Source organism: Muscardinus avellanarius, assembly GCF_963383645.1.
Source record: "Muscardinus avellanarius genome assembly, chromosome: 14".
NCBI classification, from domain to species: Eukaryota; Metazoa; Chordata; class Mammalia; order Rodentia; family Gliridae; genus Muscardinus; species Muscardinus avellanarius.
This window is the reverse complement of record NC_137800.1, coordinates 13,174,615-13,188,870: the sequence shown is the minus strand read 5'-3', so window position 1 is coordinate 13,188,870 and position 14,256 is coordinate 13,174,615. Positions and strand designations below refer to the sequence as shown.

The 14,256-nt window shown below is 44.6% G+C and overlaps 1 protein-coding gene across 1 annotated transcript in view; it reads left to right on the top strand.

Annotated features, from left to right (window-relative positions):
* The window catches only part of PIWIL2 (piwi like RNA-mediated gene silencing 2), a gene marked incomplete at both ends in the record, with an annotated part of 57,223 nt that overhangs the window by 5,130 nt on the left and 37,837 nt on the right, over nt 1-14,256 (top strand). Inside the window, 6 exons of the mRNA XM_080710672.1 lie at nt 573-779; nt 1,688-1,798; nt 7,122-7,239; nt 8,011-8,135; nt 10,098-10,178; nt 10,499-10,612. Of these exons, the coding sequence (XP_080566798.1) occupies nt 573-779; nt 1,688-1,798; nt 7,122-7,239; nt 8,011-8,135; nt 10,098-10,178; nt 10,499-10,612 (756 nt within the window). The remainder of the gene's footprint in view (nt 1-572; nt 780-1,687; nt 1,799-7,121; nt 7,240-8,010; nt 8,136-10,097; nt 10,179-10,498; nt 10,613-14,256) is intronic.

The window sequence follows — 14,256 nt, the reverse complement described above, 5'->3', positions numbered from 1 at the left end:
GGCTGGGGTTAGACCTCGGAGGTAAAATGCCCTGGGGTTCAAGCTCCAGTGCCAAAAAGTGGCTCTCCACCAGGTCATTCACAATTTCCTTTGCCCCTTAACAAGTTACCCTGATGGTAGAGGTTCTTGTACATGGGTGACTCACACTCTTCTTGATTCTACCGTGGAAGATGGTACTGGTAATTATCAGTAGCTGGGTCAATGAGTCGTGATTCTTAGAGAATCCCAAGGCTGCGAGAATTCCCAGGTTTACTCTCTCTCTCTCTCTCTCTCTCTCTGGCCTCTCCAAAGAGAGTGTAGACCTGGGAATGATCACAGATTTACAAATTACCAGCTTACTGCCCCCTTTTCAGAAAAAAAAAACAAAATTACTCAGTACCCCCCACCCCCGTGCTTCCACCGTCCTGTTTTATGCAGCAGCCCCAGTTGCACCTGAAGCTACTACTGCCCCCCTGGATTGGCCCAGCACCCCACACGCCATGGTGGCAGCATGGCAGACTGGGAATCTGCGGTTGATGAAGCATGGATCAAAACATGGAGAGTCTGATTTGCTTCCCTCTCCACCATTTCAGAGTGCTTGGAAGAGGGACTTTGGACCCCTCTTTATTACCACTGGGAAGAGCAACTGGAGGGCTCGGAAGAGGAGTAGACAGGCCTCCAGGTGCGGTGGGCCTGGCAGCCCTGGATGCCCCACGCCTGTCTCCTCCCCTGCCCCCGCCCCTGGCCGCAGTGCCCTCTCCAGATCAGCCTCCTGCCCTGATTGTGGAGTACAGGGAAAAGTAAGTCTCTCGCCGTCTTTGCTGCAGGGGACTGAGGGGAAGGGGCCTCCCATCTCTGCCTTTGGGTCCACAGTTGTCCCTGGGAGATTAACAAAAAGGTAAAGCTGAGCATGGTGGTGCACGCCTGTAATCCCAACACTTGGGAGGCTGAGACTGGAGGATTGCAGGCTCAACCAGCTCCGGCAGCTTAGGGAGACCCTGTCTCAAAACAGAAAAAGAGCTGGGGGTGGAGCTCATGGTAGTAAGTGCCTAGGTTCAATCTCCAGTAACTAACACATGTGCGTGTGCGTGCACACACACACACACACACACACACACACACACACCAATTCCTGATGAAGTGTAGTAGGTTTACCAGTGAATGTGTACAGAAGTAGGTACCTGAGTTGGACCCATGGCCGTCATTTCACACCCATTTCAGAGTTCTTTGTTATGTTGATGATCAGCAAGACATTTGGAAGAAATACTATATAGCATTTCATCTTTCTCCATAGAACCGACTCTTTATTCTTAGCCGGCCTCATTTATTCCGGTACTGCTCCTAGTAGGTGGCCTCGCCTATCTAAGTAGATGATGTCATCATCCCTTCTTAGCCTTTTGGCTAAGATGAAGTGTAGTATCTGTTCTAATCAGTTTAATTAGATATTGCCAAGGATTTATCTTCTGTACCTCAAAGCTTGCTTTTGTACATCTTGGTTCTTGTACCTGTTAAGTGAAGGGTGAGTATATATTACTTGCCTTAGTCTTTTTCTTGTGGGTGTGACTTGTTTGTTTTTGTATATGTGGATGCTTTGCCCAGGCTGGTCTCAAACTCCCAGGCCCAGCAGGACTCTCCTGCTTCTGCTTCTTGTGGGCCGGGCTGGGTGTGCCCTCGCTCAGGCCAGCGCTTTGGCATGTTTATTTTCCAGAGAGGCTCTTGTGAAGCGAGGATCCAAAGGAACACCTCAGTGTTTGGGACTGAACCTCATCAAGATACAGTGCCATAATGAAGCGGTGTACCAGTACCACGTGACCTTCAGGTACTCACAGCTCTGGTTCTGTTTTGCTCTCTTGCTGTCGGGCAGGAAGGATGTAGCTCCCTGGATTACTCGAATACATTCTGTGTAATTCCTGACGAGCTTCCCCATGCAGCAGGGCCTGTAGCCAGATCCTCACAGGAAGTTTAAAGTTAATATTTTTTTCTGGGTATATTTTTAGTTATATTACCAATACCGATTTTAACCTAATAGGTGCCGATTTCTGTGGGAAGCAAAAGTGGATTTAATGTGAAAAGAATGAAGCTGAAGTCCAGAGCCTTTTGCTTGAGTGGGTTCCTTTCGTGACCTTTTGACTTATGTTGAGTGTGTAATTTTATATTTTCTTACTCCCATTCTCCTTAGTGGTATGAGAGCCACATCCCACAAAACCTGAATCCTTCCTGCCAGTGTCATCATAAACATTTGACAGCCTTTTTTATTTTTTATTTTGAAACAGGGTCCTGCTCTATTTCCAAGGGTCTCTAAGTTGCTGAGGCTGACTTGGAACTTGTGATCCTCCTGCCTCAGCCTCCCAAGTACTAGGATTATAGGTGTGTGCCACCATGCCCAGTGGAAGGGTGATTTTTCCTTTTCCTTTTATTTTTATTTTTAATTTTTGTGGTCCTAGGGATGGAACCCAGAGACATTCTACCTCTGAGCTATAACCTCAGGCCTCTTAACATTTTTATTGCATGCTTGTAATCCCAGTACAAGGCTGAGATAGGAGGATCACAGGTTTGCCACTAGCCTCAGCTACTGGCACTTAGTGAGACCCTGTTTCAAAATAAAAAATAGGGCTGGGGGTATAGCTCAGAGGTAGAATGCTCCTGGGTTCAATCCCCAGTAGCACAAATATATACACTTATATATGTATGTATATTTGTGTATAACATGAATATTAATATAAATACATGTATATTTTATGTATGTGTGTTTCTACTTTCTAGTTAAACTCTCAGCCCAATTTTATGTTTTTGTTTTGGAATAGTCACACTATGTTTCTGAGTCTCACTACTTTGATACTCCTGTCTCAGGCTCCCAAGTACTGGGATTACAGGCATGGTCACTTGCACCTGGCTAGAAGTCTGATTTTTTTTAATGCATGTATAATACTAGGAATTGAACCCAGGAGCATTCTTCCTCTGAGTTACACCTCAGCCCTGTTTTATTATTGTAAAACAGAGTCTCCTAGGATTGATGATAATTTCACTACTTGCTGAGGCTGCCCTTGAACCTTTGATCCTCCTATCTCAGCCATCCAAGTACTGGGATTACAGGTGTGCTCTACTTCACCTGCCTGAAGAAGTCTGATTTTTTTTTTTCCTTTGGTACTGGAGATGGAACCCAGGGGCATTCTACCTCTGAGCTACACCCTTAGCCCTATTTTTTAGTCTTTTTATTTTTGAAACAAGTTTTCACTGAGTTGCAAAGGGCTTCACCAAGTGGCTGAGGCTGTCTCTGAACTGCGATCTTCCAGTCTCAGCCTCCCGAATGCGGATTACAAGTGTGTGCCACCACGCCCAGTTTAGCACATAGTTTTATAGGTTCACATAGTAGTTGGCTTATTTCACATGGCACAATGACTTACAGGTTTATCCATGTTAGAAATGATAGAATTTCTTCGTTTTAGGATTTCTTGCATTCTCATTTTTAAAGGCTATGTAGTATTTCTCTCTCTCTCTCTCTCTCTCTCTCTCTCTCTCTCTCGTGTGTGTGTGTGTGTGTGTGTGTGTGTGTGTGTGTGTGTGTGTGTAATATGAGAATGGAATGAAGAAGAAATTGTACTTAAATAGAGCAGCCGGGTCGCCTCACCAGGGGTAAGAAAGCAGAGCGGAGCACATGCGCCTGGGGAAGGGCAGAGCCAGGAAGGAGAAGTGGGGACAACAGAAAGGGAATACTTTCTTTGAGGTTCATCAATGGATCCACAAACATTAAGGAGACGTAGAGGGGCCTGTGTGATTCCTCACAGGTCTCTTGGCATTGACTGGGCTGAGGAAAAGATGTGATTGCAGGTCTGAGATGGTCCTCTGGGTCTGCGGAGCCCCAGTGTGCAGGTGATCCCAGGTCAGTGAGGGAGCTGGGCAGATGTGTCAGAGGACCGGCTTGCAGCTTCCCTGGAGTACATGAGGGCACATACTGTGTTCAGAGAGTAGCTTATGTGTGTATAGGTTGAGCTTTCAAAATCTGAAATCCTCCCAAAATCTGAACCCTTTTGAGCACCAACATGGTGCTTTAAGTGGAAAATTCCACACCAGGAAACTGTTTCACACCCCCCAATTTTTTTTTTGAAGATTTAAAGAAGTTTATTAGAAAGAGAGAAATACAGAAAATAGAAATACAGCCCCATGCCAAAATGGCATGAGGGGATGACTCGAATGAGTATACCCTATACCCCCAAATTATAAATAATATTGTATAAAATCACCTTTGGCCTATGTGTATAAGGTATATATAAAACATAAATGATTTTTATATTTAGAATTGGGTCCCATTGCCAAGAGATTTTATTACTTATATGCAGTATTCTGAAATGTAAAACATGTATGATCCCCAATATTTTCAGATAAGGTATACTCAACTTATATATGATTTTTTCTGAAGAAGTGAGATGTTAGCATGTGTGTGTTTAATTATAGGGCTGACTGCTGAATGACTGCCTCGTTGCAGTTCTTGAGCATCCTTGGCCCGTTTTAGCCTTGGGTTTGTTCATACTGTGCAGTTATAGGACAAGATTATGTGTTATTGTGAAATAATAGGGCACTCGTTGTATAAAGTAGCTGCTGAGTTTCCTCAGAGCTGTAAGACTTGTGACAGTGAATCAAATAAAAAGAAGTTGAAATTGGAACTGGGCATATAGCTCAGTAGTAGAGTGCCTGCCTAGCATGCACAGGGCCTGGGTTCAATTCCCAGTGTTGCAAAAACAGAAACAGTAGTTGAAATTGCCATGACAGAAAAATGGTTTGAATTCTGCTTTGTTTTGTGTGTGAATGTGTTTTACTGGGGATTGAACCCAGGGCCATTCTACTTCTGAGCTGCACCCCCAGCCACCCCCCCCCCACCTTTTCCTTTTGTGGTACTAGGGATGGGACCCAGGGTCATTCTACCTCCCTGGTCCTATACTTTAGTCTTTCTATTTTTTGAAACAGGGTCTCACTGAGTTGTGAGGGGCCTCGCTAAGTAGCTGAGGCTGCTTGCAAACCTGCGATCCTCCTGTCTCAGCCTCCCAAATGCTGGGATTACAAGTGTGTGCCATGACACCTGGCTCTAGAATGTGGTTTGTTTTGTTTGGTTTGGTTTGGTGGTACTGGATGGAACCCAGGGGCCTTCTACCTCCGGGCTATACTCCCAGACCTATCAAATGGGTTTTCTTGAGAAGAAACACAGTGTTTCCTTAAGATGAAATGGAGTTTCTTGAGATGAAACTCAGCGTTTCCTTACTGGATTCTTGTCTGCAGTGAGTGAAGAATGACACCCAAAGACCGCAGGAAGGGGAGTAAAAGGTTTATTGGAAGCAACAGGGAATAGGAAAAAGTGGCCGAACACCCTTAAGGGGCTGTCGGAACTCTGAAGTCCAGCAGCTGCCTTCAGGACAATACTTGAGGGTAGCCCAAGCTGAATGCCTTCAGTTGCAAGCTGCTTTCTCCCAAAGTCCACGCCATCTGCCAGAAAAGAAGTGCAGGTCACTCCTAGGGGCCCTGGTCGGCCTTGATGTCCAGCAGAGGCCTTCAGGTCACTACCCGAGTATATCCCGGGCCAAGTGCCTTCAGTTGCACTCCACCTTCTCTCAAAGCTAATGAGACCTGCAAGAGAGAAGCTCCCTAATGGGGAGGGGTTCCCAGAGTGGGTAACCGTCCTGGTGACTGCTCTAGGGGTTTATATATGTCTGCATGTCCTCTGTTAGTTGGAGTCTGGGAAGCAGTTCTTAAAATTTGCATAGGGTATTTGCATGTCTTTTGAGGGGTCTCCTTTCAGTAGGAATGTCAGACTTGCCCCAGTGATGTCTCCTGGGTTTGTTGATGAGTAAACAGATGGTTTTGTGAAGCTTTGGTCATTCTTATCTCTGAACCTTGGAAGAGCTGGTCTCTTTTAGGAGCCTTGGAAGTTAATTAGTATTTGTCCCCCCTCAGGAAATTAAGTTTTTTTCTACCAAGGTCTCTTCCCTATCTGCCTACTTCCTTTCTACCTCCTCACTATGTTTTATATTTTACTTGGAAACAGGGTCTGTTAAGCCAGCTGAGGCTGGCTTTGAACCTGCACTATCCTCCTGTCTCAGCCTCCCAAGCGTGGGGATTACAACTGCACCACCATGCCCGGCTTGAATGTGTGTGTGTGTATTTTTAAGGCACTTTATTATTTATTTATTTATTTATTTATTTATTTATTTATTTATTTATTTATTTATTTATGTGCTACTGGGGTTCCTGGAAGCCCTTCTACCTCTGGGCTATACCTCCAGACCTATTTTATACTTTTTTATTTCTGGAAACAGAGTCTCTTAAGCCAGCGCGGCTGGCTTGGAACCTGCGCGATCCTCCTGTCTCCGCCTCCCAAGCATGGGGATTACAAGCAGGCGCCATCACGCCCCACTAAAGCACTTTAAAAAAGCATCTCTCTGAAGATTCTAGAATAGGGATTGGCAAACCACAGTTGGTTCAAAGGTCAAACCTGGCCCACCACCAGTTTTTGTAATAAAGTTTTATTGGCATATAGCTACACTAGTTAGTTTATATATTGTCTGTGACTGATTTTGTGCTAGTGGACAGGAGAGTACAAGCCTGGAATGGCTCACTAAGCCTAAAATATTCACTCTTTGGCTTTTACATAAGTTCTGTGATCTTCTGGTCTGAAGACTGGAAGACTGGATATTGACATGTTGTGACAATTGTCCTTAGGTTGGAATTAAGAATTGCTTAGAGCTAGGCTCGGTCAGTGGAGCATGCCTGTATCCAAAAATACCTGGGAGGCTGAGACAGGGAAATGGCAGGTTCAAGACCAGCCTTAGCAACTTAGCAAGCCCCTCAGCAATTTAGTGAGACCCTCCTTCAGAATTAAAAAGAAAAAAAGGGATGGAGTGTATCTATGAAGTAGGCTGCCCTGTGTTAAATCTCAGGTCACACACAAAAAGAAGAATGTTTTTATTTTTACTTAGTTTTCTGGTGTCTGTGGTGAGCAGCTGTCCCTTGAGTCCACTGCATCTTCAGTCAGCTGTGTAATTCATAAATACGACCACTAGATGGGGCACTGTTACAAATGACCGGGAGCTGCTCGCTCTAGTAGATTGCTCCTCGAGCCAACTTGAAGCACAGTCCTCTTTGTTATTTTTCAGCCCCAACGTGGAGTGCAAAAGCATGAGGTTTGGCATGTTGAAGGACCATCAGACTGTCACCGGAAACGTCACTGCTTTTGATGGATCTATTCTCTATCTGCCTGTTAAGCTACAACAAGTGAGACCCAGTGGGAAATGTCCTTTGGGTGGAACACGAGTGCTGTGCTGTTCTGAGTGGTGGGAACCCACAGACCTCCTGCACATTGGGTTGAACCCTCTCACTCTTAGCAGGCTGGCAGATTTCTGCAGATCAGAGCAGAAATCCTTCTGCTGGTGATCTTCCAGAGGAACTTCCTCATTTAAGAGAAGTAGCTGGAAGCCTTTGACCCCAGTGACAGGGAGTGGCTCAAACACCAACGCCCAAGTTTATTGGGTTTCTTTTACCAAATAATTTCTTAAGTCTTAATTGCTATGCTGTGATTCCAGCTACTCAGGAGGCTGAGGCAGGGGGATTTTAAGCTCAAGGCCAGCCTGGGCAACATAGCCAGAGCCTGTTAAAAATTAGTACTGGGCATGGTGGTGCACGCTTGTAATCCCAGCATTCGGGAGGCTGAGACTGGAGGATCACAGCTCGTGGACAGCCTCAGCTACTCAGTGAGGCCCGTTTTCAAAATAAAGAATAAAAAATAGGGCAGGGGCTGTAGCTCAGAGGTCCATGACCCTGGGTTCCATCCCCAGTACTGCATTAAATAAAAAGAACTGGGGTATAGCCCAGTGGTAGGGCATCCCCGGGTTCCATTTCCAGTAAAACACACACACACACACACACACACACACACACACACACACACACAAAAGAAAAGGAAACGTATTTTGGTGTTGTCTTGAACACAGTTGGATTAGATTAGGATATGTTAGTCATTTCTTCTTGTATATTTTTGTGTCTTAGGTTCTTGAGTTAAAAAGTCAAAGGAAAACTGACGATGCGGAGATCAGCATTAAGATCCAGTTGACCAAGATCCTGGAGCCCTGTTCCGACTTGTGCATTCCCTTCTACAATGTGGTCTTCCGGCGGTGAGGAAGCAGTTGCAGTCTCTCATTGCTTTAGCTTCCTTATGTGCAACAGTGCTCTTCAGGAAGCCTGAATGAAGCTGGGCGTGTTGGTGCGCCTGTGATCCCAGTGCTTGGGAGGCTGTGGCAGGAGGATCACAGGTTTGAGGCCAGCCTCAGCAACTTTGTGAGACCCTGCTTCAAATTAAAAAGGACTGGAGGTGTAGCTTGGAGGTAGATTGTCCCTGGGTTCAATCCCTAATAATAAAAAAAAAAGAAGAAAAAGAAGAAGCTTGGATGGCAGTATGTTTAGTATCTATAGGTGGGTTTGGAAGGATGTGGTAAGTGGATGGTATTGAGGCTAAACTAATGATCTCACACATGACAGGTTAGGGTTAGCTAGATGAAGTTAGGTTTGGAGATAACAGGATAGGGGATGGGTACTTGAGTCAGTCTAAGAACTTTAAAAGCACGCACACACACACACACACACACACACACACACACACACACACACACATTTTGTTTGGTAGTACTGGGGTGGAACCCAGGGGCTTTCTACCTCCGGGATACACTCCCAGACCCATTTTATATTGTATTTGGAAACAGGGTCTCACTAAGTTGCTGAGAGCCTCACTCAGTAGCTGAGGCCAGCTATGAACCTGCATGATCCTCCTGTCTCAGCCTCCCAAATACTGGAATTACAAGCGTGCGCCACCATGCCCGGCAAAAAGCATATATTTATATTCTATATTCAATCATGTTGCTAGGGATTACTCAAAGAGATAATATACAAAATAAATTATTGGGAGAATTTTTCTAGTCCCTGGAATTTTGAAAATGTAGATAGCTTGTAATTGTTGAGCAGCTTTTGAGACTCTTAATTTTATTACAGCTATTATTCCCAAATTCTCTCTTTTTCAGTGAAACAGAACTTAATTTCTACCTGGTAAGCTGACCTGCCATAATTTTTTTGCCAGACTGTTAATTTGAAAACTGGCTTTGTTGTGCTATCTTTAGTTATTGGCGAAAGATAATATAAACTGAGCCTGGGAAATAATGCAGTGTTTGGTTAGCTTGTAGATAGGAAAGTCTGCAATCAGCCACACATACTTTAAGGTAACTTTGATAACTTTTATTTTTAGCAAGATTTTTTTTCAGGTCTAGAGATGGAACCCAGGGACATTCGACCTCTAAGTTACACCCCCTGCCCTAATTTTTTATTCTTTATTTTGAAACTAGGTCTCACTGAGTTGCAGAGGGCTTCACTAAGTAGCTGAGGCTGTCCACGAACTGCGATCTTTGCTTGGGTCTCAGCCTCCTGAATGCTTGGATTACAAGCGTGCGCCACCGCGTCTGGCTCTAGCAAGATTGTTCTTAACATAAAAGCTGGGTGTGGTAGTGCACACCTGTAATCTTAGTACGTGGGAGGTGAGGACCACAGGTTCCTACTTAGTCTTGGCAACTTAGGCCTCTGCAACTTAGCGATACCCTGTTTCAAAATAAAAAACGAAGCCGGGCGTGGTGGTGCACGCTTGTAATCCTTGCGCTTGGGAGGTTGACAGGAGGATCGTGCAGGTTCGAAGCCAGCCTCAGCTGGTTTAAGAGACCCTGTTTCCAAATAAAATATAAAATAGGTCTGGGATTATAGCCCGGAGGTAGAAGGCCCCTGGGTTCCATTCCCAGTACCACCAATAAATAAACAAACAAACAAACAAACAAAATACAAAATAGGGCTGAGGGATATCTCAGAGACAGAATGTCTTTGGATTCAAAGTGCAAACATTTCTGACCTTTTCAGCTTCAAAAGGAAACCATAGCTAAAACTAGTGGCGTTTAATTTTATTACTGTTCTATTAGAAAACCTACTTCAGGGCTGGAGATGGGGCTCAGTGGTGGAGCACTGGGTTAGCATACGAAGCCCTGGATTCCATCCCCACTGCAAAAGAGAAGACAAAAGTCAATGCATTCCTGTCTCTCTTTCAGGGTAATGAAACTTTTAGACATGAAGCTTGTGGGAAGAAACTTCTATGACCCCACAAGTGCTATGGTGCTACAACAGCACAGGTTGGTTTTCCCTTCTTTTAAGTATTCTGGAAATAAAATTTTTATTGTGACTGTCATACTTAAGATAAAAATTTCAACAGTATTTTATGGTAGTGAATACAATCCGTTAAATCTCTATTTATTTAGATTTTTAGTAACTTACTAATTTGTTCTCTAGTTTATTTAGATTTTTAGTGACTTACTAATGTTGGCTTATTTAATTTGCTTCCTGGGGCTTCCTCATTTGGGGGCAGTATCAGTTCAACTTACTGTTTCCCAGGGGGCCCAGAGTGGCCTCGCTCCTTTTGGAACCCAAGGGCAAAGGCCGCCTCTCCATTCAGATTGCAGATCTGGCCCGGCTACGCAGCCAGCATCCGCAGGACAGATGGAGGGCTCTTCCTGCTAGCTGACGTCTCCCACAAGGTCATTCGGAATGATTCTGTGCTGGATGTCATGTGAGTGGTTGGTCGGATTGACCTTCAGCATGTGGGGGATTCGGGGAAAGTTCAGTAGTAGCTGGTCATAATACAGAGTAGTCAGTGTTCTGTTTGTATTTTTCATTGTAGAGTGGATTAAAAGAACCAAATGAATGTAGCAAGGCCTTGTCCCTAAATCCTTCTAAAATAGGCTTCCAAACACACACGTGCTGTGCTTTGAGGAAGCATATTTCTTGGGTGGTTTAAATAAGTTAGGTCCAGCTTTGAGCCGTGTCAGGCATCACCCCGTTGTGCCCCACACAGCTGCGGGGTGTGCGTGACCCTGGTTCTCAGCGCAGCTGAGCAAGGATGGCCTTGGCCGTCCGGAACCTGCGGCTGCCACCGCCTTCACCCCTGAGCCCTTGTGCTCTCTGGGCCCTGGAAACAGAAAAACAACAGTTGTTTTCCTGGGGGTCAGCACTTGGCCTTGGCCCCGTGTGGTGGCACACGCCCGTCATCCCAGTACTTGGGGAGGCCGAGACCAGAGGGAGGATCACAGGCTCGGAGGTAGCCTTAGAAATTTAGTGAGGCTCTTAGCAACTTAGACTCTGTTTTCAAAATGAGAAAATAAAACAGGGGGCAAAGATTAACAAAAAAGAAAGCTTAATCTTTAGAAACAGGATAACTTTTCCCTTTATCACCAGGGAATGGTTTGCTTATGACAGTGAGCCAAGTGTTTTTCAAAGAAGGTTAATGCTATACGTTGCTGTACTCCTTTTTTTTTTTTTTCTTTTTTGTGGTACCGGGGATGGAACCCAGGGGCATTGTACCTTCAAGCCACAACCCCAGCCCTGTATTTTTAGTCTTTTTATTTACTTATTTGTTTGTATTTGTATTTGTATTTGTATTTATTTATTTATTTTTGCGGGTCTGTCTGGGGATGGAACCCAGGGGCATTGTACCTCCGAGCTACATCCCCTGCCCTATTTTTTATTCTTCATTTTGAAATAGGGTCTCACTAAGTTGCAAAGGCCTTGCTAAGTATTTGAGGCTGTCTGCAAACCATGATCCTAGTCTCCACCTCCCGAATGCTGGGATTACAAGCGTACGCCACCACCACGCCCGGCTTCATCATCAATTTATTTATTTATTTATTTATTTATTTATTTATTTATTTATTTAATTTTGCAGTTCTGGGGATTGAACTCAGGGGTGTTCCACTTCTGAACTATACTCCTAGCCCTATTTTTTTTTTTTTTTTGGTACTGGGGGCTTTGTACCTCTGAAGTACACCCCCAGGCCAATTTTTTTAGTCTTTTTAAATTTATTTTGTTTTATTTTATTTGGATCTGGGGATGCAATCCAGGAGTATTCGACCTCTGAGCTACACCCCCACCCTATTTTTTTATTCTTTATCTTGAAACAGGGTCTCACTAAGTTGCAGAAGGCCTCACTAAGTTGCAGAAGGCCTCACTAAGTAGCTGAGGCTGTCTGCGAACCGCGATCCTCCTGTCTCAGCCTCCTGAATGCTGATATTACAAGTGTGCACCACCACCCCCGGTTTATTTTTTATTTTGAAACAGGGTTTCGCTGAGTTGCTGAGGGCCTGGCTAAGTTGCTCAGTCAGGCTGGTCTTTACCCAAGATCCTCCTGTCTCAGGCTCCAGAGTACTGGGACTTCAGAGTACCCACCGCGCCCTGCAACAGTAATTCATTTACCGGCCCATCCCCACAGAACTCAGTACCATCTTAGACTCTGGTGACCCATGGCCGTCAGTTGCCTGGTTGCTTTCTGGAGTCTGGGCACTGTCTCAGATCCACCCTCTCCCACCCTGACTTTGCCAGATACTTTCTTTCAACATGTTGACGTTTTGAGAATTTCCGTACTCTTCTGGCTGACTCTTGTTGCTCTTGACAAATTAACCACCAGGGCTGCTGCTCCCCTTTAAATCATTTATTTCTATCTTTGAGTTTCTAAAGTTTCGTTGTATTAAGCCAGGTGCACACCTATAATAACAGTACTTGGGAGGCTGAAACAGGAGAATTGCAAGTCTCAGGCCATTCTACCCAATTTAGTGAGACCTTCAGCAAGTTAGCAATACCCTGTTTCATTAAAAAAATAAAAATAAAAAGGGCCAGACGTGTAGCTTGGAGGTGAATGCCCATTGGTTCAATCCCTAGAACCAAAACAAACTCCAGTATCTCTAATTGTGTTTTTCCTCTCTCTCTCTTTCTCTTTCTCTCTCTGTCTCTGTATGTGTCTCTCTGACTCTTTGTGGCACTGAGGATTGAACCCAGGAGCATTCTACGTCTATACTACACCTCCAGCCCTGTTTTAAAATTTTATTTCTTATTTAGAAACAGGGTCTCAGTAGGTTGCTGAAAGTCTCACTACTTGCTGAGGCTGTCCTGGAACCTGTTATCCTCCTGTCTCAACCTCCAAGTACTGGGATTTGAAGTGTGCACCACCATGCCCGGCTGTGTTCTATCTTAAAAAGTCATGACACTTAGTTACTTGAGGCTGCGTAGAGACCACTGCAGAGGGGTTTTGCAGTGAAGGAGAAAATTGGATTCAATTCTGAACACAAGGAAGAGTAGAAATTCCTAGCCAAGAAGCAGTGTGGGGTCAGTGGGTAGAAAGTTACTAGCAGAAAACATCCGGGGTGTGCGGCGATTCTGTGGCAGGCAGGCAGGAGATGAGTTATCACTTAGGGGATCATGGGTTGAGGATTTTGATCAGATATGGAAGGTGATCAGATATCCAGGGTAGGGATTCTGGCTAAACCAACTTAGTAGGATTCTTTCTAAAACTGGACAGTACAGAGTTGGACACAGACAGCCAGAAGCCAGAAGTTGGAGCCTGGTTGGGAGGCGGCCTTGGAGGAGCCTGATGTAGAGTGCATAGACAGAAGGGCTCTTCACTCCCCAGGGTCCCTGCTGCCTGGCCCTCGCGTAGCCCTCTCCCCCGGGTCACGGCTGGGCTTCCTGATGTGTCCAACCAGCAGAGGAGGTTGAGAAAGGGGTGTCACTTTTTTTTTCCATACTAGAGATCGAACCCAGAGCCTTGCTCATGCCAGGTCAGCGCCGAGCTACATTTCCAGCCTTATGTTATTTTGAGGAAAGGTTTTGGTGAGGTGCTCAAGCTGGCCTCAAACTTGTGATCCTCCTGCCTCTGCTCCCTCAATAGTGGTATTACAGGCAGGTTCGCTACAGTTTTAGAATGCTTTCTTACCCCAGAAAGAAAATGTGTGCTCATTCTGGGCTTTCATCCCCTTCACCATCGCTTCCTAGTCCTGCCTGGTCCCTTGACCTGGGCAATACTAATTTACTTTCTATTTTTTCCAAACATTTCATATGAATGGAATCCATCTGTATAATATTCTTTCTCTTGGTATGATGTTTTTAAGGTTGATTATGTCATAGAATTTATGAGTATGTCACTTCTCTTGTGGCTAATATTTTACTGTATTGATACACATTATATTTTGTTTACCCATTTGTTGAAGGACATTTGAGTTTTTACCTTTTTTCTATTATGAGTAATGTATCACATACACATTTGGTTTAGACATGTGCTGTCATTTCTTGTGTAGATATCTGTTTAGCCATTTAAAAAATTTTACATTCCCATTGAGCAGTGTATGAAGGTTCTGATTTATGGACATCCATTTGTGGACAACGATA